Raw genomic sequence first — 27,841 nt, 5'->3', positions numbered from 1 at the left:
TGAATTTCTCATTAATCATAGGTACTTAACATTAAAGCAAGTTCAATCCTGATAAACTAAAACCAAATCGAAATAACCAGTTAAAAAAAACGAATCATATCTTGGTGTATTTTACATTTTCTACTAGAAAAATCAAATCCGAACTATATCTAAAAAGAATAGAATCTGTTCTAAAGCAAAATTAAGGTTTTTATAAGAAACTTGAATTCCAACCGAAATTAAAAACATATTCTTCAACTAAGAATCGAATAATCTAAAGTTAAAAACCAAACCGAAATCAGAGAAGAGTTCTGTAAAACAATACAAACTTTGATAATGACGTGTGAACCTCTAATTGGCTAGATTCCATCGACGGCCAATCACTCATCATCGCACGTAAACCGCGTAAGCTCAAGCCACCTCCACGAAAAAACATTCTGCAAATGGGGTCTTCGAAGGGTATTCCGGTAATATGACCATGGATTGACGTTTTCACCCTTCGCCTCTATAAAGATCTTCTCCGTTTTAATATTGAGCGTTGTTTTAAAGCTCCGTTCGTTGTTACGCCATTCTCTCTCTCTCTCTCGATCAGATCATATACACAGAGGTACGCTCGATCTGGATCTATGATGCTCATATACATTCTCGATTCGAACAAAGTTTTGCACGTTGCTCATCGCGTTCTTAGGTGTCGTTCCCATTTTTGTAGTTTAGGAATCGAATCTCTTGCGTTGTTCTAGGTTTCGTGCTGCTTGATGCTCTGAGATTTGAAAATTTAACGATTCGATCTGCCATTGCATCGCATCTAAGTCTGGATCTGTGAAAATCATCTTCTCGACGATCTATAACATGTGATGAGCATTATCTGATTGTACTTATGTTTATTATTCATTGCTTTGTGATACGCTACTCTGATCTCTTTGTGTGTTGTGTTGACGATGAGCACCGGTTAAGAGATTGGTTATTGATGGTTTGATGTTGATTATAACCGGTTTAAGTTTATAACATTAATATCTTTGGGGGTATGATTAGTGAAGCAGGATGGGATTGTCGTTCGCGAAGCTTTTTAGCAGGCTTTTTGCCAAGAAGGAGATGAGGATTCTCATGGTTGGTCTTGATGCTGCTGGTAAGACCACCATTTTGTACAAGCTCAAGCTCGGTGAGATTGTCACCACCATTCCCACCATTGGTACGTTTCTTAACCATCAGTGAGCTATATGTACATGCTGACACCGACCTTGATGATTAAACTTCACATTTGTGCAAACAGGGTTCAATGTTGAAACTGTGGAGTACAAGAACATCAGCTTCACAGTCTGGGATGTCGGGGGTCAAGACAAGGTATTCACAAGTTTTTGGTTTTGCATTGCAACCTCTGGATCTTTTTGAACTGCACATGGTATATAACCTGCTGCACTTGTTGTCAGATCCGTCCATTGTGGAGGCACTACTTCCAGAACACTCAAGGTCTCATCTTTGTGGTGGACAGCAATGACAGAGACCGTGTTGTTGAGGCTAGAGATGAATTGCACAGAATGCTTAATGAGGTTCTGTTTCCAGTGTTTTTCCTGCCTATTTGTTTCTTGATTTCATGATTCCATCCGTGCATGTAAACTTACTAAAACATTTTAACCGGTTTTTTACAGGATGAGCTGCGTGATGCTGTTCTGCTTGTGTTTGCTAACAAGCAGGATCTTCCAAATGCTATGAACGCAGCTGAAATCACTGATAAGCTTGGTCTCCACTCACTCCGTCAGCGTCACTGGTATAATGAATTATCTTAATCTTCCTTAATTGTTCTCTTGCTTATGATGTATTTATATGTATATGGAACTCTCTCTCTCTCTCTGTTCAGGTACATCCAGAGCACATGTGCCACTTCAGGCGAGGGACTTTACGAAGGTCTTGACTGGTTGTCCAACAACATCGCCGGCAAGGTAGACAAACGTCCTAAAACCTCAGTATATTTTTTATTTTTTTCCGCATATTTGTGCACGTTGTGATTATTTCTTCCGTGTTCTTGTTGCTTGTATCTTGCAGGCGTAGAGGAAAAGTTTGTGGTTGAATTGATTTTGCTGGGCAAATCTGGATGCAGGGGCAAAACATTATCTGAGTTTTTTTATTCCGGTTATCTTATATTGTTTTTGTTTTTTTTTCGGGTATGTGGATTGATTTTCTGATCGTTGTTTTAACTTGTGTAAGGCGGGATGGGCCTCTTGTACGTAGAACACAGAAACTACCTTTATTACATATATAGCTTGTTATTCATAAGTTGGAACTGCGGCTACATTTGATACTAATAGACATCATGTGATCGTGTGAATATGCTATTGAGATATTTGCTTGCTATATTAAAAATGTGTCGAACTGTATGACAATGAAATATAAAATTATGATTTCCAAAGATCCAATGACTCATGGACTACTTTGGGGATTGCTGATCGGAGTTAATTTTTAAATTAATGTCAATGATTTACTTACTTATACTACTCATCTGATAAATATTCGACTTTCCATTTTTGACTAGGAGGAGGATATCTACAAAGACGATAATCAAGTAGTATTTGAATTTGATATAAGAACTTGGATAGTTAATGGTAAGAAAAATAAGACTAGATAAAACATCCTTGATCTATTGCTTAAATAAATATTTTCACAAATATTCATTTCTCATGTGTATTTAATATCATAGTAAATACTAAATATCCTCACAAATTTCATCGTGTTAATTTGAATTGTTTCCCATAATTTACTAAAATCAAAATCAGCGAAATTTGGAAACTACAATCTTCTTTAACTCTACGTATATGTATAAATACCAGTCTTCTTTTGACGCCGAATATTCCTCCTTTTCAGTTTATCCAAATATTCATAAAAAATAGATACCGAAAATATGAATTTCTCTTTACTTTCTACAATGTTATTAGCATTAGCATTGTCTTTTGTCTGCTTGTTTTCTGTTGGTCATGCTCAAGAACTTTCAGGAAATGCAAGAGTTTCTGCACTCTTCGCTTTTGGAGATTCCATGCTCGATACCGGAAACAACAACAATCTCAGGACTCTTACCAAATGCAATTTCTCTCCGTATGGTAGAGACTTTGCTGGTGGAAAAGCCACTGGAAGATTTGGAAATGGACGAGTTTTCTCAGATCTTATTGGTATATACCTTAACGTTAACATTTTTAATATTCTTTACAATTAGCTAGGTACAACTACAAGGTTACTTTCAATAATATAGGACACTCAATAATACTCATTATCTTACTATTTATCAAAAAAATATATTACCAACATTAGTCTTTTTTATTGTGTAGCCGAAGGTTTGAGCTTAAGAACTCTCTTACCAGCTTACCGTGATCCAAACCTTTCCAACAATGATCTCCCGACCGGTGTTTGTTTTGCATCCGGTGGTTCAGGTCTCGATGAACGCACTGCCAGTTCACAAGTAAACGGACATTTTTGTTTGGAGTTTTAATTTATCATCTATTTATTAATGTGTTATGTCTTGTGGAATTTATATGTCCATAGGGAGTTATATGGGTGACAGATCAGGTGAAAGATTTCAAAGAGTATGTCACTAAACTAAACGGCGTTGTAGGAGAACAAACAAACGCACTTATATCAAACGCCGTTTATTTAATCTCAGCTGGTAATAACGATCTTGCCATCACCTTTGCGACTGGGCGGGCACAATCCACTATTTCAGATTACACTGATCTCATGGTCACTTGGACTGATAATCTTTTAAAGGTACATATCATTGTGTCAATTTTACTTTATTTTCTGTGGCCAAGCTAATTACTTACTAATATTTTATATTTTGTTATTTGAAGAGTCTATATGATACTGGAGCGAGAAAGTTTGCGGTTCTTGGAACACTACCATTAGGTTGCTTGCCAGGAGCAAGAGACGCGGCTGGAAATTTTTTGAAAGTATGTGCATATCCTGCAAATCAATGGGCTGATACGTTCAACAAAAAGTTAGCAGCTAAACTTAACAATCTCGGGACAACACTTCCTGGTGCCAAGTTTGTCTACGTAGACATGTATAATTCTCTTCTTGATCTCATCAACAATCCTCAGGCTTCAGGTAACAGCTTTACTTAATGAAAAATCCCAATATTTTGTACCTTGTGTCGATTATAGCAATGTTTTCAAAAATGATATGTTCTTTGTTTTTGGTCTAAAGAATGATCTGTTATTTTATTTTATTTGGAAATTTCTAGGGTTTATTGATGCGGCTGATGGATGTTATATGCCGACGATTTCTCCTGTTCCTTGCCCGGATGCATCTCGTTACGTGTTTTGGGACATTGGACATCCTAGCGAGAAGTCATACCAAACGATTTCACCAAAGATAATTGAAGAACTCAAGGAGAAACTGGCATGATCGATTTCTACATTTATATTTATTTTTAACTTTGTTATAGTTATTATTCATGTTCTGAATTCCATATTCATAGACTAATAAAAAAGTCACAAGATACAAAACCAGTGTTCGCTTCTCTTAACAGACATTTGGGGATCTTTTCTATCGAGTAATTAACCAATGTCGTGTCTGGAGACAAAGCTTGTACTCTAAAAAGATAAGCTTCATTTTCATCAATCAAACAAGAGGAATTAAATCAATATGAAGTACAAAGTCGGTTAAATATAGACGTGAGATAATGGTTCTGTTTGAAGTGCACCTTGCGTTTACATACGGCTAAGAAAAAGTGGGCAGCTCAATCCTCGTGACTTCGTTCTTGACGTTCAAACGTGAGATATTATTTCAGACTACACAAGGCATTCCATGATGTTGTCTATGGTCCGATGATGATGCTCAAGATCAGTAACAACAGAGATTTTTGCTAAGTCAGATGAAGTAAATGTAGAAAAATCTAAAGAGAGAATGCAAACTTTGAAGATTTGGGGGGGGGGGGGGGGGGGAGGGAAATCGGGTGAAGGGAACGAGAATTTAAGTCTGGATTTGAAGTAAATATAAATCTTTATGAAACGGTTCTGAATTTAGAAAAGAAGAAAGAGGTGGGAAGAAGAATTAAAAACGGAGGAAGAAACTGTGAAACCACCAGATTTAATACTCGCTCTTTCTTCTGTATCTCCTTTTTATTTTTATTCTTAACAGGGGCATTTTCGGATCAGAAAATTCAAAAGGTAGACTTAAAGTATTCCTCCAGGCTCCAGCAGAAAGTACCTAAAAATGTTATAGACCCAACATAAATTAACCCTTTAGTGTAATGCTCTCTAAAACATGATGTGTTAGTTTTTTTCTAAAAATTAATTATTTAATAAAATAAATTAAAAATTAAATTAAGTTTAAAAAATAAAATAAAAATTAGAACATTAAATAAAAATTCATAAAATTAAATGAAAAATTCAATAAATAAATAAAATTATAGAAAATTAAATAAAATTTAGAAATTAAATAAATATCTAGAAAATTAAATAAAAATAACTAAATTCAATAAAAAAGAGTAAATTAAAATATAGAAAAAACTAAATAAAAATTCATAATTTTCAAAAAAATTGAAAATTAAAAAATTAAAAATAGAATTTTTTAATTAGAAGAATTTTTAAATGTCATATTCTCGTTGATAAAAAAAATCAAATATATCACTAATGACGATGATGTTTTTTGGCATATCTTCAATGATAGTTTCTGGAATTAATAATGAAGTTTTCGACTACTATCGTTTAAAAATAGTAGACATGTCAATAAAGATATTTTGACAAATAACAATGCTTTTGGCAACCATAAAAGTGGCATTTCATCGTTTAAAAATTAGTGTAACACATGCATTATGCATATCATCGTTGACAATGTCGGTGGTCAAAATGTTGTTACTGATATATCCACCGTCACTTACAATGATATCGCCAGAAACTATCGTTGGAGATATGTCATAATTTTCATTTTTAAGTGAGAAACCATCATCGTAAGCAATGATATGTTTGAAATTATTATTGTCAACGATGATATGTCAGTTTTTAATTTAAAAAAAAAGCTATTTGAGTTTTTGAATTTCTACGTTTTTGTTAATTTTTATGAACTTTATTTAATATTTTGTTTAATTTTCTGAATATTTATTTAATTTTCTGATTTTATTTAATTTTCCCAATTTTTACTTATTTTTTTGTTTATTTAATTAATTAAATAACTATTTTAGAAAAATAAACTGACACATCATCTTTTTACCTATTCAAAAGATAAATTTTAACTTTCATGATTTTTTGTGATAAAAAAATTATTTTTATTTTTAAAAGTGTTAGTGAAAAAACTTTTGAGTTTAAAATGTGATTATGTGCCATCTTCATGATTTTTTATTCGATTTTTGCATAAATAATATACAACATTCATTATTAATCGATTTTGAGTTAAAATTCATGAAAACTACAAGAAAAGAAGTCGGATATTCTACTCAGATATTATGCGAGACTACTTGCCTGGTGAACAACCATCTTTAAATTAATCTTGACATGAATGCATATTTTACGAAGACGCATATATTTAGACATGCCATCTTGTGGTTAGAAACAAGCCATATGATAGCCAAAAAAGTATTTTATGTGAGACGACAAAGTAAACATGCTTACTTGTTCACAAAGTAAAAAACTCATATGATAGCCAGAAAAGTATATAAATATCCTTCCTTTTTTAAGTTTACACAGCAGATATTCGAAGACCCTGTTCCAAAATCCTCCGGGTTCTTCCCCGACTCGGGTCGAAGGGACCTCCGGTAGCAACTAATCTCCGACTTTCAGCTCCGGAATACCTGCAACGATGGTATCTTAAAGCTTCAAACCTTTCGCATGGAACCAAAGTTCTAAAATGGTCATCTCTATCTAGTCATTCTAGCAAAGAAAGTTTTCAATTTGGATATGTTTTGAGAGTTTTGGTTTTTCAAACGGTAATCCGTTATCAACAACACCAACAACATCGAGTATTCCAGGAAACTACATACATCAACAACATCGTCCTCTTCTAAAAAGAATAATGTCAAAAGAAAGATTTTCCGAGGAAGATAACGGAAAGAGTGTACCCGACTCATATCCGAATGGGTACCGAACTCTCAGGCCTAGTCTAAGTTATTAATTGCAATGAATGTGTTTCAAAAAAAAAAAAGAAGATAGCCAGAAAAGTATATATGAGAGACGACAAAGTAAACATTCATTACATTGTTTGGTGAAAATAGCGAAATTTTAACTTTAAAAATGATGCTATTCGAATTTTATAATAATGCGATTTTGGTGCATTTCGAATACCTCGAATGTTGGAAGCCCGAATTTGAAGATCTTCAGCCACTTTCTTAGTGGTCTCGATAGTGAACAGGCGCATGTACGAAGACAGCAGTGGCAGATCCCAAGGAGAAGCAGGCCTAAAAGTCTGGTCCACTTTAACCTTGGACGCAATCAATCCTTTTCCACCACTACATTTTCTGTATTCTTCTGGACTCTTTGGCTTCATGTGCTTGCACAAGCGTTCTGCATCAACATATATTGGCTCCACTGTATACCTACCCTCGAACGTTTCCATGGTCCTTATTCCTTTTCCATCTTTCAAGTAGTCTACCTGCCGACAATAAGCAGGAGAAACCCTAAATAATTTTTTGCAAGACTTGAACAAAAACATTGATTCTCGTCAGATATAGAGAGAGACGTTTCTTACATAAAGTTTGTTTGGTTCTTCGAGGACAATTAGACGTATTGGGAGAGTTCCTGACAGGAAAAGGAATTTCCATGACAACTCTTTCTCAACCTTCACGATCGGCCTATGCCCTTCTCCTTCATCCTTCTCTGATGTAACTACTCTTGATACGGCTTTCTTCACAAGGAAAAAAAAACTCAGTCTCTAAAATATTTTCATATATTTCAATAAAAAAAGCTCTAACTATACCCATTTGAATTATACAATGATAAGTTAAGAAAACAAACCAGAAGTGGACGGTCGTTCTTTTCTCTGGAGTATGATTCATTGTCTTGATTAGTTAAAACGTCGTAAGCTGTTTGAGGTGGCAATCCTAATATAAATTCCATTTCCATACGGGAAAGGCCATCAAATTTATGGTCTATGCGCACCTTCAAATATTATAAATGAAAATTATGGATCATTATTTCATATATATATATATATATATAGAGAGAGAGAGAGAGAGGCAAATGTTTTGTATTTCTTTTAGCTGATTTGATCTTACCTTCACAGTAGGAGGAGGTTCTTGATATTGTTTCTTCTTATTTGCATCTCTCCATAGTTTTAATTGCTCCATCTCATCTCTCTCATTGTGAGTTTTTGTCTCTTTCACTGGCTTGGATTTAACATTTTCAGATTTTTTAGGCTGTTGTGTGTTCTGACTGATCCAGCCACCAAACCAAGGAAATATACCCATTTACACTCTGAAAATTTGAGCCCCAAAGAGATATGACGATCGAATGAGTGTCTGAGAGATAGATACCGGGACAAAGAGATAATTGACTTACAGGGGGAAAAGGTCAACGGGACAAATCATGTATTGTATATACTATATGGTTTCAGGACCTTAGAAAACAATATAAAATAAGATATAGACAAACACATTTATAAAACTGAAAGAATAGAGAAGGTGAAGTGAACCTTACGTTAACGTACCGTCGAGTGAAAATGAAACATATCAAGGCAGCTAAAGTCTCGTGACTTCTTTCTTGACGTACAAGCGAGAGCTCCAAGGATATTGAACATTACCACTAGGTTGCTTGGCAGGAGCAAGAGACGTGCCCGTAAATTTATGGAAAGTATGTTCAGACTCTGCAAATCAAAGGGCTGATACATTTAACACAAAGTTAACAGCGAGACTTAACAATCTCTAGACAACATTTCCTGGTGCCAAATTTGTCTACGTATACATGTATAATCTAGTCTTGATCTCATCAAAAATCCTCAGGCTTCAGGTAACGGCATTACTCAATGAAAAAAACAAATATGTACCTTACATCTTTATAGTTATGTTTCCAAGAATAATATGTTATTGGCTTTTGGTCTAAAGAATTGTGTCCATTTGGCTAGAGCCTAGAGTGACAAAGATTCAGTGGGTTCATCTATCGGGAGATGTCTCGGACTCGTTACTAAGAAAAAATTTCAACTCAAGTTTACTATCTTGTATAACGGTCTCTACGGATCAGAAAATGCAATCAAAATTTCTTAGGATTTCTCGTAGGTGACGGTTGAATCTCAACGTCACAACCTAAAGTGACTATTTTTTAGCTATCTAATTTTGTTGTGAAGGCCATATCGATGGATTCAAGTTTCGCCTCGAGCTCGCTGTCATTTTTTCAAGAAGACCTATTTGTTTTATTTCTCTTTGTTTTTGTAATTTATGCTTACCAAAGATTATGAATAATTCAATCTTTTTATTATATCCCAACAATATGAGTTTAATGAAGTAATTGATGAGTTTAATTTGGAATTTTTACTGTTTATAATTGATGTGGCTGATGGATATTAAATGCTGACGACGTATCCTGTTCTTTTGCCCGGATGCATCTTGTTATATGTGTTCTGGGACGTTGTCCACCCTAGCGAGAATTCATGTCAAACGATTGCACCAAAGATAATTGAATAACTCTAGCGAGAAACACATCATGGTGGTCTAGTGGTTTCTACTAGAGGAAGAGTTGCCCTATTGGTCCAGGTCAGGGACTCCTTTCTAGTACGGAATTATTAGTTCTATATGTGACCACGTGGATATGAATAAGCCCATGTTTACGGCCTATTTGAATACCTGGGAGAGAATTCATCTGTGGATTACACCTCCCACTCAGGAATTAGATATGTATTTTTAATAGACTCGGATTTAATATTTTCTCGGTAAAAAAACTCAAGGAGAAACTCGCATGATATATTTCTACATTTATCTTTACTTTTAACTTAGTTATAAACATATACTGTATTATTCATATTCGGTTTCCATATTCATAGAAAGATAAAAGTTGTCACAAAATACAAAACCAGTGTTCGTTTCTCTTAATAGACATCTGGGGATCTTTTCTGTCGAGTTATTAACCAATGTCTCTTAACAGAATTTTGGGACGACAAAGCTTGTATTTTCAACATGGTTTCAGACGAAATATACAATATGAGCTTTATTACTTGACTTCATTTCCTCTGTTAGAAATGAAATAATGTTTCTTTTAAGTATACCTTACGTTTATTACGGCTAAGAACAAAAGATAAGAAAGTGGGCGGCTCAATTCTTGTGAATTATTTCTCGACGTTCAAGCGAGAGATATTATTTCAGACTACACAAAGCGTTTCATGATGAATGACACGGACTAAGAAATGGAAAAATATAATACACAAGCAAGAGTCTCCAAATAAAAAAACATAAAAAAATATTATACAAACTCAAGTTACAAATTTATAATATACATATATTGTTTATTGTTACTGTTTAATAATTTATGCTAGTGTTTGTCACGTCTGTTGCTTGAAGGCTTGAAGCTCTTATAAAAATTATATATCGTATTTGATCATAAGGAATCTAGAGAATTTATTGAAGTGAATTCACTATTGAATTAGATGAGATAACCAAAACAGTACTGGGGCATTTCAAAAACCTCGGATATCGCCAGCCTGCATTTGAAGATCTTCAGCCATTTTCTTAGTGGTCTGGACAGTGAACCGGCGAAAGTACGAAGACAGCCTTGGACGCAATCAATCCTTTTCCACCACTACATTTTCTGTATTCTTCTCTCGGCGTCATGTTCTTGCACAAGCGTTCTGCATCAACATACACTGGCTCCACACTATAGCTACCCTTCAACGTGTCCAAGAACTCCATCGCATTTCTATCCTTCCAGTAATATGCCTGCCGACAATAAGCAGGAGAAACCCTAATTAGATTTTCCATGACTTGAACAAAAACATTAATTCTCATGAGATATATAGAGAGAGACGTTTCTTACATAAAGTTTGTTTGGGACTTCGCGGACATGTAGACGTATTGGGATAGTTCCTGACAAGAAAAGGAAGTTCCTTGACAACTCTTTCTCAACCTCCACGGCCAGCGTAATCCCTTATCATCTTTATCCCATCTAATGGGCCTATAAACCAATTTTATTATATTTTAAAAGCCTATGTTTGGGCTTTTATTTTGCAAATTTCCCTTAAATGGTGCTAAAGGAATATACATTTTCAAAATGAATTGTTAATGATAACATTATTCTTTTTTGCCTTTGGTAAAATATACAACTATTTGAGATGAATAAAGTGATTTTAAAGATTCGACTCGAATTTCTTAAGACTTTAATGAAAAATCCCTTTAATAAACTCTTCAATTGTAAACATATTTTAAAAATTCTCAACCAAAAAGTCCACCGTAAATTCAAAACGCCTCATTTTAAGTTGAAAAATGTATTTCTGTAGCTATTTCAGAGGAATACAGAAAGCCTTTAATTTTAGGGCATTTTGTCAAAATTTCCCTTTTTACAGTTCAGTTACACATATACACATGCACATATAATAAAATTTGAAACTATGTGTAAAATAGTGAATTCACAGAAGTAATATATAGTATGAGTCAATGACTGCTTAAGCCCTCTCCATCAATCTTTTGATGTTTCTTGGAAAAGATGGAAGTGTATCCCACTTGATCTTCTCACAAATAAACATGTTTTTTACCTAAGTACATCTCTCCTTCCACTAACACATCGAAAAGAATCTCTTTAGTTGTCTCTCTTTATGAAAAGAAAAGAAAGAAAAACAACAAAGATCAATATTCTCAATTTAGAACTTTGGTTTCATACCCATTAGTCTTATTCGTTTCATTACCTGTCACTTTTGTATGATACATTAATTAGTAACTTTATTCAAGCCACGAAATGCTTCTATTAATTCATTACCCCTCATCTCACATGGAATGAAGCATATTCACATTTCTTGTTCCACATGTACCTTCACAATAACCCTCTTTGATCTCTAATCTCCAAAGTAACTGACAACTTCAACATCTTCTTGATTTGTTTCTACGAACCAAACATAAACCCAAACCCTAAGAGAGAAAATGGGAGACCAAGGAGCACAACAAATGCAACAGCCTGTCGTTGTGTATCCAAACGCATACACTACACAAAATTCATATCCATCTTCTTCGTCCTCACCAGCTTCTTCTTCCTATGGCTCACGCGGTTCCTTTGCGACGGTTTTCATAGTAGTAGCCGTGATACTTGTCTTGTCGGCTGTGGCTTGTATCTTTGGGAGGCTATGCAACCGCATAAGCCGTGGGGCCAAGCAACATCATAGCAAACAGCCAAGGCGCGAGAAAGGGCCATCTACGAAGAGCCATGAGATTCGGCCTGTGGAGTTTGAGCCGAGGGAGAGAGGTGATTTGGAATTTGGTGTGGATATGAAACATCATAGGGAAATTGAGAACCCCTATGGAAGAGAGTTTGAGCCGAGGGAGAGAGGTGATTTGGAGTTTGGTGTGGATATGAAACATCATAGGGAAATTGAGAAACCCTATGGAAGAGATTACGAAGATGACATGGAACTCGGATTTGATAACAAGAGAGGAGAAAGAGGCGGAGGAGGTCCACCTCAACATGGAGTGAGGTTCAAGTTACCTGAAAATGAAGACGGTCTTCATGGTAAAGGTGAAATCAGACATGGAGGTCCAGATTTCGAGTTCCGACCAGGACACTAATTATTTTGAGTTGTCTAAGAACAAAATACTTTATGTTTATGTCTTATTTGCTGCCCTTTCTATTATTGGTTTCTTTTGTGCTTTTCCTTGCCTGGTTGATTTTACGGGTATGTGAAGCTATAAAAATTCTGAGTCTATTGGTGTTAAGTATACACTAAATACTCTAACGTACTAAATAAATTAATCCATTATTATAAAAAAAGATTCTAAAGTAAAATAATTTTGTAAAAGAATCAACAAATTTATGGAGGACGGTTTATCATTAAACAAAGAGGTTCTTCACTATTCATCCTCACTCTTCACAACTTTTTCTTGGTTCTATTTTTCTTTTCTGAGGGCATTTAGCTATTAGAGAACAAAAACTTAAGGCACCTACCAAGAAATGCATCTCAACTCAATATATGAAAATAATAGCTTTACAGATTTCAAGAAAAGAGGCAGATGTATGTATTTACTTTCACCTATTGTATATTTGTATGATCAGAATTGTCGGTTATTGAAAGGTCGAGTCTCGGATTCATTCCCTGAGAAATCAGAGGAGCTTTTCCCAGAGTAACCTCCACTGTTCATCCCTGACTCTGTGCTATCATCAATACCAAACGCCATTTTCCTGAACTTCATGATCTCTTGATTGTATTGCCCTGAGTCATAAGTTGTGCTTTGCCCAACTTTGATCCCGTTGCTAATATCTCCAGAGTCTTCGTCGCAGTCCAATGCTCTCACAACCTTATTTCACCAAAAATATGAGTTTTAAGACATGAGAAAATTAAAATCAAGAATAGTATATAGCATAACAGTTTTTTGAAACTTTTTAGCAAGAAATTTACCTGAGCCATGCGTGGACGTTTTGGACCAGAATGTCTAACGCATGCAGCTGCAGTCTCAATCATTCTCACGACTTCATGCTCCACATAATGTTTTTCGAGCCGTCTATCAATGAGCTCGCTGTAATCTCCGGTCTCAATGGCTCTGAGAAGCAGCGGCCGTGCCTGTGAGTTCATGGGTAAATAATGTATAGTAAAAAAAGAGCCCATCTTTTATTGTAACTGAATATAAGTTTGAAGATTGGTTTTGTTACCCATTCGACCAAACTCTCTTCTCCTAGAGGTTGATTCTGGTCAACTGGTTTTCTTCCAGTTACAAGCTCTAAGAGAACAACCCCGAACGAGAAAACATCGGATCTATCAGTCAGTTTCCCACTTGATGCATATTCTGGTGCTAGGTACCTGAAAACATTTAAACATGTGTCTTGATCCGTATGACAAAACAAAAAATGTTGTCTTCGAGAACTGGATCAATAAAGGGTCCAGTTTTGGATTAATGTTTCTGATGAATGCTTACCCAAAGGTCCCCATAACCCGAGTTGATACGTGAGTTTGTGTTGTATCATTGAGTCTAGCAAGTCCAAAATCAGCAACCTAAACAACAGAAAAGAAAAAAAGAAAACCAGGATTAAAGTCTCATCAACTGAAACTTCACAGAGTCATATGATTGATATAAGTAAAAGGGGTGTTTTTTAATTGCCTGAGCTTCATATTCATCATCCAGTAGAATGTTTGCTGACTTGATGTCCCTGTGAATGATTTTTGGATGACCTATAAAAGAAAACAAAGATGTGATTTGGCTTATATTTTGAACTACGAAATGCTTAACGAAAACACACCACGAAAAAATGTGAAGGCTAACAAATGGATGAGGAATTACTTACAGTCTTCATGCAGGTAAGCCAACCCTTTAGCTGAACCTATAGCGATTCGGACTCTCTTAGACCATTCTAAAACCGGCCTTCCCTTTCCTACAAAGATAAAATGCATGAAGTAAGTCAGTCAAACACATTAAGCTAAAAAGTCCTATCTATACGAGAAATGATACACGCCACTCACCATGCAAATGATGCTCCAAGGTTTGATTCTCAACATACTCATAAATAAGCAATCTATGCTGGTCCGAAATACAGTAACCAACCAGAGACACCAAATGCCGATGATGAACACGGCTGATGATCTCAACCTCTGCCGTGAACTCACGATCACCTTGTCCCCTCCCAGCTTTAAGCTGCTTAACCGCGACAACTTTACCATCATGTAAGGTACCTTTGTATACGCATCCGAACCCACCTTCTCCAAGAATGTTGTGTCTAGCAAAGCCTTGAGTTATCTCCGCAAGCTCTTGGTAGCTGAAATGAGTCTGGTTAGTTCCGAGGATGGCAGAGTCAGGCATGCTATTGGATTGCATTTGGTGACCGGGTTGGCTCCCGTAACTGTTTCCCATAGAGGATTGTTGCTGCTGTGAATTGTACATTGAACCACCACCAGGACCAGAGTATACTTTACTAGGATCTTGTCCGTATGAGAATCCATCTATATTATCAAAAGAAAGACAGTGTCAAAAAATGTGAAATGACTTCTTCCATTAATTCCATCACTTTTTTTTTGCCGTTTAACATGAATGAAATAGAATACTCGTTCCATCAGTTACAAACATTCCAAAAATGGAAAATTTGGGCCTAACCCTAGGAATGTATGGAAACTCCTAATCATTGAAAAAATGGAGAGATAATTAAGGCAAAGATTTTTGAAAACCTGATTTGACAGAGAAGTTAGGGTGTGGCAAGTACTGAGGGTGATCATAGCTATCAATGTTTCTCTTTTTCTTTCTTCTCACTAAGAAACAAACGGCTATAAGCGCCATGATGGCAAAACCTCCGGCTACAGCCACACCGACCATAATCTTCCCTTGAGAGCTAATACCATTGCTTCCGTTTGTTGGAGGTGTTACTTTGCTAGGGACTGTGAGAGATGGAGACACAACGGCTCCTCCACCAGAACCACCGTTAAGTTTGGGTGGTGCAAGAAATGTGCTCGCCCCCGGTGGGGAATTTGCTGGCGCTGATGGTTGGATCAGGAGAGGATTGGTTGGGTCTGACGGTGGAGCCGGAGGTGAATTGGTTGGTTCTAATGGTGTAGTAGAAGGAGATTGTGACGGTGGAGTTTCCGGGATCGTTGAAGAATATGATGGTGAAGGAGGAGAATGAACGTCTGAAGATGGAGGTGGGTTATCGGATTCGTATGGAGGAGCCGGTGGTGTTTCTGAATCTGTCGGAGGAGAAGGGGATTTGGTTGATGTTGGCGGCGGCTGAGGAATGATGGAGTCTTCCGGTGGAGAATTAGAATCTGGAGGAGGAGTGTCTGTTAATGGAGTTAGGATCCAAGGTAGAGGAAGTATTGAATCGGGAGGTGGAGGCGATGGTTCTGAGTCAGAGGGTGGTGGCTCTGATAAGTCAGCCGGTGGAGAAGGAGTAGATGTAGAGTCGGTAGGTGGAGGAGCAGAATTATCTAATGAAGAATCCGGCGGGGGAGCTGAATCGGCTGGTGGTGAAGAACTTGGAGAACCGTCTGAGTCTGACATTCTCCTTCCGGTTTATTTTACAGAAATGGAACACTCAAAGTTGATTTGAAGAAGAAGAGGAAGACAAATTATCTCTCCTCCAGAAACTCTATTTTTGTCAATTTATTGATTTGAATAAATGAAACCAGACTCAGAAAACTACAGTTATTGTTTTGTTTTCTCTCCTACTATAGAAAAATAAATTAGGGTTTAAAAATCCAGGAGGACCTTTGAATCGGGTGGAGAGAGAGACATTACAGACGAAAAGGACATCAATGGAAGGAGAACCTCTACTCTCTCCCCCCTTGGTTTCTTTTCCTGAAAAAAAAAACAAAGAAGAAGAAGAGAGAAAGATTTTGAAAGGGATAATCAACAAATCGCCATGATCATTTTTAGCAGTGATGATGATGATGATGATAAGTTGTTGGCACCTCTCCTGTGCCCGCCCTTTGATCCAAAAACTCTCTCTCTCTTTACAATATTATTTGTTTCTGTGTGTTTTCTTTTTAGTTTTTCCTCGTCGTGTTGGTTCCTTGTTTCTTTTGAGATGTCACTCCTTTATTCCCGGGTTACCGCGCAAATTCAACGGAATTTTGAGGTCTTTATAAACTGGACTCCTATTTTGACCCGACCCGGTTACTCGTCGAATAATATGAGGTAATTCTTTAAAGGGCCTATTAGTTTGGCAATATAAATGGGCCTTAATTAGAGAGACGCATTACGTAATACATTTTCCACCTTAACATATGACATCATGCTGATACAAGGCCTACAATGTTGCGTGCTTGATTTGTTGCAGCCACGAACTTCGTTTTAGTTACCGCCATGGATCTGAATGGCGGTTATACCAAATAAAAAAAACGGCGGTTATTTTAGTAATTTAATATTAAGTATTTATTTGTTTATTTTTGCGATCGTCGAACCGACAATAACTAACTAAACGTTCATTACTTTTTTTTTTTTGTAAACAAAAGTTCATTATTTTCATCGTTGTTAATTTGGCATGCGACAAACTTATCGTTATTGTTTTTTATCTATAACGCAAACGATCACTACCTTGGCGTTTAGGGTATCGATGTGGTGATCAGCTGACGCGTGTCTCTTTGAGGCGAGAGCCTCAACACGTGGGCGGACAAAAGTTTGGCTGGACGCGTGTACAGAAGTGGCATAGTTCGGTTTATGGGCTTGAGCCTTGGGCTTGTTTCGTTTTGTCCTTTTCGAGATTTAGTATGTTTGTTTTGTCGGGCTTTATATGTCCTGTTGTAGTGGGTTTTTAGGCTTGACCCATCAATAAAATTTTATAGATGAAAATAAAAAAAACTTCTGTCATATTCACCAGAGTATCCTAATATCAAAAATGGTAGTATATTTAAAAATTGTAATAATAGATCTGTTCCAAGAGAGATATATTTTTCTACCAAATAAAGTAAAACCTACCACCTTACCCGAATTTACTACCTCATATTAACATAGCTTCTTAGTCATACCACCAGTCTGATATTTCTATCTTTTCCCGATATTATTAACAAATTTTATTATTCATGTCCAAAAATGCATTTACAGATTCGGTAGAATATTCTTGTAAACCAGTAGAAAGTTTACACCTTTCATAAGCAAACTTAGTCACAAAGGAATTCAAACAACATTCCAAGGAAAAAAATCTGTAATCAAGGAATTAAAACCCAACTGTATCAACAAAAATATCATCTTAGATGAGAAGAAGATGATCATGTAGGGGTAATAAAGTCATTAGACACGTAACGGCACCGCTTTATAACCGTTTAAGACTCCTCTCCTTTCTTCTACATTCTCTGGTTTGTCCCCTTCCCCAAGAAAACTTCTCTCTCTCTCTCTCTCTCTCTCTCTCGAACTTTCCTCCCCACTCGAGATGGCGGCGGCGCATGTGGAAATCGAGGACCAATCCTCCGTCAGCACCGAACTTGATAATGGCGAAATTCTCGAACCCCTCTCCGATGCTGATTCCTCCTCCGCTTCCTCCGGATCAGCGATCCTTCTCGGCCAAGGAAACCAGGAGCACGACGTCATCAAAGCGTGTTTCCTCTCCGGCTTAGGCGCCGCCTTCGCCGTCGACACGACGGTGGAGAGCGTGCGTAAGACCTCTACGGAAGAGGTCGCGGCGAGAGCCAGGTACGTGGCGTTTCGGATCTTCACGGAAGCCATGGCGAGGAAGAACGGCGGAGATCCGAATGTGAAGTACGGTTGGTTCGCTGGCTCCAGAGAGGAGATCGAGCGTATCGTCTCGTACGGGTTCAGCAGCCGAGAGATCGACGATGGTTCTCATGGGATCGGAGTCCACCTCGTTCCTTCCAAGTGCTCTCTCTTCGCGTAAGTCTTGTAACATCTAATTTTCAATGTGTAGATTGTGTGATGTAACGGTGAAGTGTTGTTGTTGTTGTTGCAGAGCTGTAGGTGCAGAGCCAGACGGGGAAGGTGTGAGGCATCTTCTCTTGTGCCGTGTACTCCTCGGGAGGCCTGAGCAGATCGACGCCGGGTCTACACAGTCGCATCCGAGCTCTGGTGAATTCGATTGCGCTGTGGATGATCTTCAGGAACCGAGGAAGTATATTGTGTGGAGCTCCAACATGAACTCGTACATCTTACCGAGTTACATCGTCAGTTTCAAGTCTCCTCGCCTCAGAGGTATGAAAAGCAGATTCATTCATTCTTTCAATGTTTGATGAGTTTGTGTATCTTAGTAGTGAGAGGTTGTTTGTATATGTTTCTTTCAGTTATAGGTAGAGGTGGTCCTCCGCCAAGCTCGCCTTGGGTTAGTTTTACTGCGGTTGTGTCAGTGCTGTCCAAGTTCTTGGATGCTTCGAGAATGAGCTTGATCAAGAAGACTTTCGATGATTTTAGGGTATATGTCTTTGTTAACTCAATTAATGCAAGATTTTACTTTGGATCTAATGTTGGTTTTATTGTTCCAGAAAGGGAAGATTCCGAGAGATCAACTGGTTCGGAAGATGAGACAAGTGGCTGGTGACGACCTCTTGGCTCAGATAATCAAGAACCATAAGGACAGGGTTTAAGGAAGGATAGATGATAGGGTAAGCGAGTCTTGTTTAGCTTTAAAGTTTTTCATTTTATATCATATAGAATGAATGTGCTTTTCATTGGCTTTCTCATCTAATCAAATTAATAGAAAGTGAAAAGTTGAAAAAGTTTTGTTCTTGTTCTTTCTTATCGAGCAAGGATTGAGAATCATAAAAAAAAATTCTCATTAGGGGTGAAAAAGGGATCTTTCTTCTAATACCTTTTGACGTGTGTTGTTCCAAGTTCCAACTCATGCAAATTTTGTGGCCGTTCATTTTTCTTTCTCACTAAGCCTTAGGAATTTATAGTCCTTTCTAGAAATTGTATTATTGACCTTTTTTATTTTTTTAGCATTGACCTTTATTTCTTCTATTACTTGCAGAGAAGTCTAAGACGCCTGGAAGCTCAATCAATTGTGGAAAACTATATATCTTAGAGTTTTTAAGCTCTTATTTGTCTCCTTTTTCTGATTAGATTTTTTATACAAACAGAGGATCCCTTGTGATATGAACTTTGGAAAATTTGTAAACATCATTATTTTATACAGCTAATGAGATTTTCAATATTTCGAGAGCAATCAAAAATTTTATATCATAATCTCGTTCATTACATCATTCTATGATTCTTATATCTCCTCCTACGTGATCTCCATCTCTCCTCGACTATGTCCTCATCTTTTCTCTTCTCCAGTACAGTTCCATTTCTCTCCTTGATCATCATCATCATGGCATTCTCCCCTTCCTCACTCTAAGGTCGGATCTAGACACAACCCGTAGAACATTAGTTTTATCCCCTAATTCTTTTGAAAGTTATATTATACTTATATTATAAGTTCTTAAGTTATAAAAATTATTTTCTATTAAAACTCTTAAGAAATGCTTACAGCCTTCAGAATCTCATATCAGACCCTGCCCGGAGCTTCTAAACTTTATCCTATATGGAAACTTGTTGTATATACCTCTACTTAATAGAATTGAATAAGCTTATCTAACTTGATATAGTATTAGAGTTTAATTCAGCTCGATTCGATATAAACCTAAAGTCTTTGCCTAACTATCCTGTTATAATTAATGTTAAAGCCGGACAAATTTTATTTTAAAAATTAAAAAGAAAAGATTTTTAATAATATGTAAGAGAAACGAACAATTTATTTATAGATCATTTGATTTTAAGCCGAACGCCAATATAATCTAATACAAATTTCATTTTCTAATAAAAGTATATTGAATTTTCAACTTAGAACATATATTTGTGAATGAAACTATAGGCTAGTGTTTTCAATGTTTGTTGCTTGGTGTCTTTACTACGTGTTCTATTGAGATCTCTTCATGAGTTGCCCCCGTAAATTGAAGCACTTGGAGCAGAGTTTTAGTGGTATTGATGGTGATCCCACGAATATACCAAGAAAACGGTGGCAGACTAAACGGAGGAGAGGGTTGATATAGTATTGGTTTACTATTACTTTTGATGCAATTTTTCCTTGTCCACCCCTTCATTTTTTGTATTCTTCTAGGCTTTTAGGCAACCTGTGCTTGCAGAAACGTTCTGAATCTACGCATATTGGCTCCACTTTGTAGCTACCCTCAAACACTTTCATGAACATCATTTTCTCTTTTTTTATATATATATATTATGCCTCTCCACAAACAACCAAGAGAAACCCAAGCACTTTATGTTTCACAACACAAAAAACATACATGGTGATAAAGTGCCGGATTAATACTATCTCTCTCTGACACCGACTCATGTTTAACGTTATCTGATTCTGATCCCTTGGATTCGGCATGCGACAATAAATATAATCATGAATTACCTGGTTTATAGTAATTTTTATTGATTGAGCTCTAATTCGTGGAAATGAAACTGACCTAAGGTTTTTGACGTCATAAAGTCAACTCGATTTTCCTAAAACTTGTTGTTGATGAATATAGGAATATATTAAACATCCAATTTTTTTACAAATATTAATCTGTGTATGGTCATGTAGGCTTGTTTTTTCATGTTTTTTGCTTGATGTCTTTACTTAGAGATTTCGCTTAACTCGTCTCGTCGAATCCTACTAGCCATATTAGCACTCCAACGTTCGTACGTATCTGTGTAGATAAAGTGATCCGTTATAATGTTTAGTGTTTATTTTTTTTTCTGTCAACATGATATAACGTGCCAATACCGGAAGTGAAGAGTCTCAAATACTTCGGAGAACGGCGCCCCGAATCTGAAGATCTTCCATTAAACTCTTAGTGCTTTTGGTGGTGACCCGACGGATGTACCAAGAAAACGGCGGCATATCAAGAGGTTGCATGGGCATATAAACCATGTCCAGCTTCAATTTCGACCCAAGTAATCCTTTTCCGCCTGAACATTTTCGGTATTCTTCTGCGCTTTTCGGTTCCCTAGCCGTGCAATATTTATCACTATCTATGTACCATGGCTTTATTTGCAACTGACCTAGTAACCATTCCATGTTCATTACATCCTCTCTCGGAATCCTAAATAATGTCTGTCCACAAAAACCTAATTTAATTTTCTCAAAACGGAACAAGAAGATTTTGATATTTGTGAAAAATTCTTACGAGGAGATCTTTTCGGTTCTCATTGAAAACTAGTTCTATTGGCATTTTTCCATCCCACCAAAGAAACTTCCAGGGCGCAGATTTTTTTACTACCACGACTTTCTCATCCCTTCCATTATCCCTAAGAACCTTGCTTGATTTGACATCCTTCATAAGAAAAATATCATTTTCTCAAGTATTGCTATAATCAGAACTTAACAGGAACGGTACAATTAGAAGAAAAGAAAACAAAAAAGAACCAGGATTTTGCGCCTTTTCATTTGTTTGAAGTAAGAATATGTTTGGTTGTCGTGACTAGTTACAATATCGAAGACTGTCTCAGGAGGCAATCCTATTGAAAATGCCATCTCCAAATGGGTTTCACCTATACTCGTTTTGGACACCTTCAAACATAAATGATGTAATAAATTTGTCAGATCTTCTTCTTACAATACACAGACACTACATGGCTCTTGTATTTCAGACCCTCGTCTTAGGGACATCAACAAAGTAGAAGTATAATTAGCTTTGTCGACAAAAAGAAATTGTATACCAACTATAAATCCAAAATTGTACATGATTGTTAGTAAATAAATAAACATTCATTTGTAATGCCTGCTAACTATGTTTTATTCCTGTATTTTTTCTCGACTAAAAGCTTTATTCATGTGTCTGTATAATAAATGCTCATTCAGTTTTATAATAGATGATATTTTAGAAGATGTTTGTTGTTTCAAAATAAATAATGTTTTAATATTTTATATTATATTTAATTTTATTGAAAAATGTGTAACCAATTAGATTGTGCAGTTATTTTTATAATTGGTTAAATGATTTCTTAATTATATTTTCAAAATTATTTTTTTTAAAAAGTTAAATTTCTTAATGATAAATTCTCTAGAATAGATTTAAAAAAATTTATATCACAAATATAGACCTCAAATGTCGAAATGGCCAAAATGTTTTATTAATGGGTGTATTTTTGGGATTAGGATTTAGAATTTAGGGTTTATGGTTAATGATTTAGGGTTTAGAGTTAAGGGTGAGGGTTTTGGGGGTATGATTTCAAATTTTAAAAACTAAAAAAATATTTAAATTTTCAAAATAAAAAAAACTCTATTTTGGTCATTTTGTTTTTTGAGATCTATTTTTGTGACATAAAAAAGTTTATTTGATAGAATTGTCCATTATTAATCTTTGTGCATCAAGGTAAAACATAAAACATCATGTATTGTGAAACAGAAGTAGTATTAAATTAACAAAAAAAATTGCATCCCTTAAAAATAATTTTAGTACTATCTCACGACACACAAGTTGTACATATTGCAACTGTCAAGCCAAATCTAAGTATTGAGAATTCGTTTGCTGGTATGTAATCTTACCTTCACCTTAGGAGGATAATCTCGCTGCCATGGGAATTTCTTCTCTTCAGCTCTCCACATCTTTAATTGCCTCTTCGTTTCTTCGCTCTCCGCATTGGTATTTATCTCCGACCCTGGCTTTGATTTTACATTCTTAGATTTCTTGGACTCGGCCTACAACAAGCAGAGTCATAACGTAAGTCAATAACTAAACTATATTGTATTTCGTATTCATTTGACTCTTAAGGGTTGTTTGATTATCGAAATGAAACTGACCTTTGGAGGTTGTTGCTTGTTCAGGTTGATCCAGGCACCAAACCCAGGAAATATACCCATTTAACAGTAATTTTAGTCCAGAAATGATACAATTATTTGATCAGAGCAAGAGCAAATGACGATCCAAATATTTTATATCCTGTGGTTTGAGGAATCTTAAAGCTAGACAACATGCGATATGAAATTGAATGAATATAATAGCGAGGGACTGGTGGTGCAGTTTACGTATACGTTTTCATACGGCAAAACAAGAAGTAAGCTGCTCGATTCCCGTGAATTCTTGACATAGAGGCAAGAACTACGTGAATAAAAAGGTGATCAAAGGTGTTATTTCGTGCTTCCTGCTGTTCTAACTTCTCAAATCATAATGAGGTAAAAAGTTTGTTACTCTATATTCATCAGTGAACTTTATTTATTAGTTTTGTAGATTGAACTCAGACTGCATATAATTGAAAGATCAGTCTTTCAAAAGTTAGAATTGCTAGGAATGTATGAAAGCATGATAAGCATCAATGGGTTTTATTTATAATTTGAAAACAAGCAGAATCAGACGCTTATATAAATAGTGCGTGTACATGACATACTATTAGTTTAATTTATATATGCTTAAACGAAAGGAAACTATTTCAATTCATGTTCGACCTGATCGACCAGATTGCCTTATCCAAAAATGCTTATATATTGGGCTTCCACTTTTTCTTTTAAACTTGACCAAACGCACACAGTTGCAGGTCGCAGACTCGCAGCGACTTCGAAACGAACAAGGCCATCATATCTGCATGCGCACTTCCATAAGTCTTTCCCCGTAAGTATAAGCTTTGGTCTTCAGTTAGCAACCACACAGGATGAGAAATATCATGAAAACTTGAAAAGTACTCAGAAGGTTGTTCAAATATAAACCAGCTTGCTCACGCCATACAAAGACATTTTCTGATTTCTGCCGTGTAGTCGAGCAAGCAAAACATGACAGGAGATATGATCTAGCATATTAGCCGGTACTTATTAATTATAGAAATATGATCTAGCATTATCATATGATCTACAAATATTCAATTTCAGATACGACGATAACTATCTGAATATTTCTACTACCTCTCCAATTACATTTTTCTAATCACGAAAGGGACTCTAGTTGCACATTGTATGAGTGCAGTTGAATGTTTCTCATCGATACATATTGAGAGTAAAATAAACAGATAAATGTCGGACCAATATGGTATCTTTGATCAATATCTATGCATATAGGTCAACAACTAAAGAATTAGTTCCTAGCTTCTATTTTTCAACCATTCGTGATTTATTTTTCGTATAGTGATATTTTATAAAATATATATATGTTGTGGTCTTTGGAAGTACTCCTTCAAAAATATCCGACGACAATGAAGAAGTCTTCGACGTTTAGCTGTAACGCCCAAAAGTCATTACTCCGAAAACAACTTTATACATATCGAAATTATAACAGGTAACAAAATTTCAATATTTGTTGAGATTAGATTAGAGCATATAATATGTTGGTATTACAAGATTTAAAACTAGACGATGGATTTGACCAAATTAGAATTATTTCACTATAGTCGATATTATAAACAAACTACTAATATACACTGTTTATCAAATTTTCGTGCATCGCTGTAGTTTAGTGATGTATATTTAATTTAAGTGGTGGGTCGTCGATTTGCCAAAATAATATTTTCCTCGAGTGATATTTTTAAAATACAATTCAACTTATGTATGCTATATATCAATCCAAAAACAAATATAGATAGTATTATCTTATAGACACATTCGTTGAATAAAATGAAAAGTCTTCTGACATTCATTAAAAAGTTTGTAATAAAACATGTGGGAACCAATCTTGTTTTATTTTTCTAATCACGTGGGCCAAAACTTGTTTATGTCCCCATGTATCAATCTAGAATAACGGAACCGTTAGTTCCACGCGTTAGTCAAGGCATTCGACCGTTAGTTTTGTCTTTTGACCAACGCTGAAGATTGGGTCAACGTCACTTTCGCGCGTGAACTAACCAGCGCAAAGGCAATGTCGTCGGGTCAAATTCGAACGGAACTAAACCGTGACTTTTTGCAGAAAACTCTTTAACTAATGTTGAGAGAGAGAGAGAGACGTGGATCTCAAGAAAACCTTCCATGTAATTTCCCAACAAGTTTTCAATAACGAAATTACGATTTTGCCACCTTGTTTGGAAACGGTGACACGTTGGTGACAATCACAGAGGTAGCTCACCCACTACTTTCCTTAGCCCATCACGCGCTTTTACTTCTAAAGTGAGTAACAACAAAAAGGGAGGCGATCGCATGTATGTATCTAACTTTTTCAATAAACTATTTATGAAAATAACAAAAATGTAATTCTACTTTTTTTGTTTTGAATAATTTGAGTGAAATGGCGAATTGGCGATTACTTAGAGAGAAATTAAAGGATTATACATCTAATTTGCCAAATGAATTTTTGTTGATGATAATAACTTAATTATTGTAAATCGTATAACTTATATTGTTCATATCATGTTTTATCTATTGAACATATGATTGTCGGTTACATTTGTATTTTTCTTATAAGAAAGTGCTATATTCCATTCCTTAGAACTCTATATTATTTCTTGATGTATTAAATATTTGACATAATCATTAAAAATAACACAATCTGGTTTAGCAAGTAAATATCCCTTTAAGTTTTAACAAGAAATCAAACAGAAAATTGACACCATTTATAGCAATGAATCACATTATTAATCTACCTAATCTTTTTTTGTCGACTTTGATCTACCTAATCAACTCGTTTGTTTTGTTGATATTTAATCCTTGTCAGAGGATTATCCGAAAATATTACTAAATTGCTAGAAATAAACGAAATAAAGAAATGTCGTTGGCCAGAAAAAAAACGAAAAATAAAAATAAAAAGAAGAAGTAATAAAGGGGGGTTCGTTCGCAGTGGGTAACTTATCTTGACGAGGAGCAACCAACGATATATATAGGCTTAATGTCACAATTAAGAATTTAAGTCCCTTCTTCTTATCACTTCCTCTACACAGCTGTCCTTGCAGCTTTCTTCTAGGGGAGAGAGAGATCGAGAGATTTTGTATCTAATCAAAAACGATGCAGGTTGCTTTCCCTTCTTCGTCCATCGACGATGAACGCTTAACGGAGATGTCCATGAAGTTGAGCGAGGATTTCACCAAGAAGCTGGCGTTTTCAGAAGAGGGTGAAGAAATTCGAAAACTCGAGAGATCTTGGAGTGAACTCGAAGACTCCGTCGAGTTCCACGAGGAAGAGGAAGCAGAAGATGCAGACGAAGAAGATGAAGACGAAGAAGATGAAGAGTTCTCCTTCGCTTGTGTAAACGCAGAAGGATCTCCGATAACCGCCGAAGAAGCCTTCGAGGATGGTCAGATCCGTCCTGTCTTCCCTCTCTTCAACCGCGCTCTCCTCTTCGACCAAAACGACGGCGTTTCGGCGACCGACGACGACAGCGAGAGTATCCGGCCGCGTGTTAGAAAGGTGTTCGTGGAGGATCGCGACGGAGACGGCGAGGGTAAGAAGGCAGAGGAGGGTTCGTTGGGAACGTACTGTTCGTGGTCGGGCGGAACGGTGGCGGAAGCGTCGCCGGAGACTTGCCGGAAGAGCAACTCGACGGGATTCTCGAAGCTCTGGAGATTCAGGGATCTCGTGTTGAGAAGCAACAGCGACGGAAGAGACGCGTTTGTTTTCCTGAACAACAGTAACGCCGCCGTCGGTGACAAAACTCAGTCGTCGTCTTCTTCTTCAAGGGCAGCGAAATTGACCAGCGAAGATGATAAGGAGGAGAAAAAGTCAACAAAGGCGAAAAAAGGGAAAGAGAAAGAGAAAACGACGTCGTCGGAGAAGAGGACTAAATCAGCGCACGAGAAACTCTACATGAGAAACAGAGCGTTGAAGGAAGAAGTGAAACACAGATCGTATCTTCCGTACAAGCAAGTTGGGTTCTTCACTAATGTGAATGGCCTTAGCAGAAACATCCATCCTTTCTGACAAAATTAGTCAGAATTATATTTTTCTTTTACAAAAATTTAAACTTAAAATTTTAGGTTCGTTGGATGTTTCTTTTTTTTGTTTGATTGGAAAAACAAATGAAATTACTCTTCTCATGGGTCCCTTCTGTTTGGTAGCTTGGTTTAATTGATAGCAGAAAGGTGTACCGTTTTCTCTTAACTATTATAAGTGTACTGTGAAGAAGAGCTTGGCTTTGTATTAAACCATTTTGTAAGTAAATAAATATGCAATTAGTTATACTTGGTTAGTTTTTTTTTTCCGTCTAAAAGATTTTAATATTAAAAGAGATGGGCCAAGCCCAGTACAACGCTACCGCCCAACAAACCAAACGGGCAAACCTAATTCCCCAATTGGGCCTAAACATACGGTCCAACTTGAGAGAAACCCTAGAGGCCAAACGAGATGGGCACGGCCGCCTCGCAAATCCGTCTTTTTGCTGCTTGGACACGTGTTGCAATTCTCGCCGTCGAGGGTATACGCGTCGCGAGATTCTCGCGTCACCACCGCTTCTCGTC

General features: G+C 36.4%; 7 protein-coding genes across 9 annotated transcripts; 5 read left to right on the top strand and 2 right to left on the bottom strand.

Moving 5' to 3' along the window:
- Nucleotides 1-173: 173 nt before the first annotated feature.
- On the top strand, nucleotides 174-2,250 carry LOC125578386 (ADP-ribosylation factor 2-B). 2 transcript variants are annotated; one of them, XM_048740954.1, is made up of 7 exons: nucleotides 174-586; nucleotides 1,020-1,168; nucleotides 1,250-1,320; nucleotides 1,407-1,526; nucleotides 1,626-1,744; nucleotides 1,835-1,916; nucleotides 2,020-2,250. In XM_048740954.1, exons 2-7 carry the CDS (start codon nucleotides 1,021-1,023, stop codon nucleotides 2,023-2,025), a joined length of 546 nt encoding a protein of 181 aa, XP_048596911.1. In that variant the 5' UTR covers nucleotides 174-586; nucleotide 1,020; the 3' UTR covers nucleotides 2,026-2,250. The 2 variants fall into 2 exon arrangements, with proteins under 2 accessions (XP_048596911.1, XP_048596910.1); XM_048740953.1 differs by having other exon boundaries at nucleotides 1,012-1,168.
- A 134-nt stretch (nucleotides 2,251-2,384) lies between these two features.
- LOC106367613 (GDSL esterase/lipase At1g23500) lies at nucleotides 2,385-5,269 on the top strand. Its single transcript, XM_013807420.3, has 5 exons — nucleotides 2,385-3,137; nucleotides 3,294-3,424; nucleotides 3,508-3,729; nucleotides 3,813-4,068; nucleotides 4,205-5,269. The coding sequence occupies exons 1-5, from the start codon at nucleotides 2,873-2,875 to the stop codon at nucleotides 4,366-4,368; spliced, it is 1,038 nt and encodes a 345-aa protein (XP_013662874.3). The 5' UTR covers nucleotides 2,385-2,872; the 3' UTR covers nucleotides 4,369-5,269.
- A 1,053-nt stretch (nucleotides 5,270-6,322) lies between these two features.
- LOC106367607 (proline-rich receptor-like protein kinase PERK12) lies at nucleotides 6,323-16,558 on the bottom strand. 2 transcript variants are annotated; one of them, XM_048740949.1, is made up of 14 exons: nucleotides 15,232-16,558; nucleotides 14,533-15,009; nucleotides 14,358-14,444; nucleotides 14,174-14,244; nucleotides 13,991-14,067; nucleotides 13,728-13,875; nucleotides 13,477-13,638; nucleotides 10,914-13,375; nucleotides 8,454-10,816; nucleotides 8,171-8,369; nucleotides 7,911-8,054; nucleotides 7,645-7,800; nucleotides 7,242-7,548; nucleotides 6,323-6,751 (listed from the first exon to the last, which is right to left on the bottom strand). In XM_048740949.1, the coding sequence occupies exons 1-8, from the start codon at nucleotides 16,055-16,057 to the stop codon at nucleotides 13,130-13,132; spliced, it is 2,094 nt and encodes a 697-aa protein (XP_048596906.1). In that variant the 5' UTR covers nucleotides 16,058-16,558; the 3' UTR covers nucleotides 6,323-6,751; nucleotides 7,242-7,548; nucleotides 7,645-7,800; nucleotides 7,911-8,054; nucleotides 8,171-8,369; nucleotides 8,454-10,816; nucleotides 10,914-13,129. The 2 variants fall into 2 exon arrangements, with proteins under 2 accessions (XP_048596906.1, XP_013662867.2); XM_013807413.3 differs by having other exon boundaries at nucleotides 8,171-10,816.
- Nucleotides 12,011-12,649, top strand: LOC106367611. Its single transcript, XM_013807419.3, has one exon. The coding sequence runs from the start codon at nucleotides 12,011-12,013 to the stop codon at nucleotides 12,647-12,649; it is 639 nt and encodes a 212-aa protein (XP_013662873.1).
- A 1,002-nt stretch (nucleotides 16,559-17,560) lies between the features above and the next one.
- On the top strand, nucleotides 17,561-19,655 carry LOC106367612 (probable inactive poly [ADP-ribose] polymerase SRO2). The gene is made up of 5 exons (XM_048740950.1): nucleotides 17,561-18,382; nucleotides 18,459-18,697; nucleotides 18,787-18,914; nucleotides 18,985-19,104; nucleotides 19,473-19,655. The coding sequence occupies exons 1-4, from the start codon at nucleotides 17,925-17,927 to the stop codon at nucleotides 19,084-19,086; spliced, it is 927 nt and encodes a 308-aa protein (XP_048596907.1). The 5' UTR covers nucleotides 17,561-17,924; the 3' UTR covers nucleotides 19,087-19,104; nucleotides 19,473-19,655.
- A 1,350-nt stretch (nucleotides 19,656-21,005) lies between these two features.
- LOC106367609 lies at nucleotides 21,006-23,472 on the bottom strand. The gene is made up of 6 exons (XM_013807417.3): nucleotides 23,280-23,472; nucleotides 23,025-23,177; nucleotides 21,903-22,046; nucleotides 21,664-21,810; nucleotides 21,261-21,590; nucleotides 21,006-21,183 (listed from the first exon to the last, which is right to left on the bottom strand). The coding sequence occupies exons 1-5, from the start codon at nucleotides 23,337-23,339 to the stop codon at nucleotides 21,276-21,278; spliced, it is 819 nt and encodes a 272-aa protein (XP_013662871.2). The 5' UTR covers nucleotides 23,340-23,472; the 3' UTR covers nucleotides 21,006-21,183; nucleotides 21,261-21,275.
- A 2,708-nt stretch (nucleotides 23,473-26,180) lies between these two features.
- On the top strand, nucleotides 26,181-27,565 carry LOC106367604. The gene has a single exon (XM_048740951.1). The coding sequence runs from the start codon at nucleotides 26,394-26,396 to the stop codon at nucleotides 27,303-27,305; it is 912 nt and encodes a 303-aa protein (XP_048596908.1). The 5' UTR covers nucleotides 26,181-26,393; the 3' UTR covers nucleotides 27,306-27,565.
- Nucleotides 27,566-27,841: the final 276 nt, after the last annotated feature.

This window comes from Brassica napus, chromosome A9, assembly GCF_020379485.1.
Source record: "Brassica napus cultivar Da-Ae chromosome A9, Da-Ae, whole genome shotgun sequence".
NCBI classification, from domain to species: Eukaryota; Viridiplantae; Streptophyta; class Magnoliopsida; order Brassicales; family Brassicaceae; genus Brassica; species Brassica napus.
The sequence above is the reverse complement of the archived record's forward strand: the minus strand, read 5'-3'. Positions and strand labels throughout refer to the sequence as shown.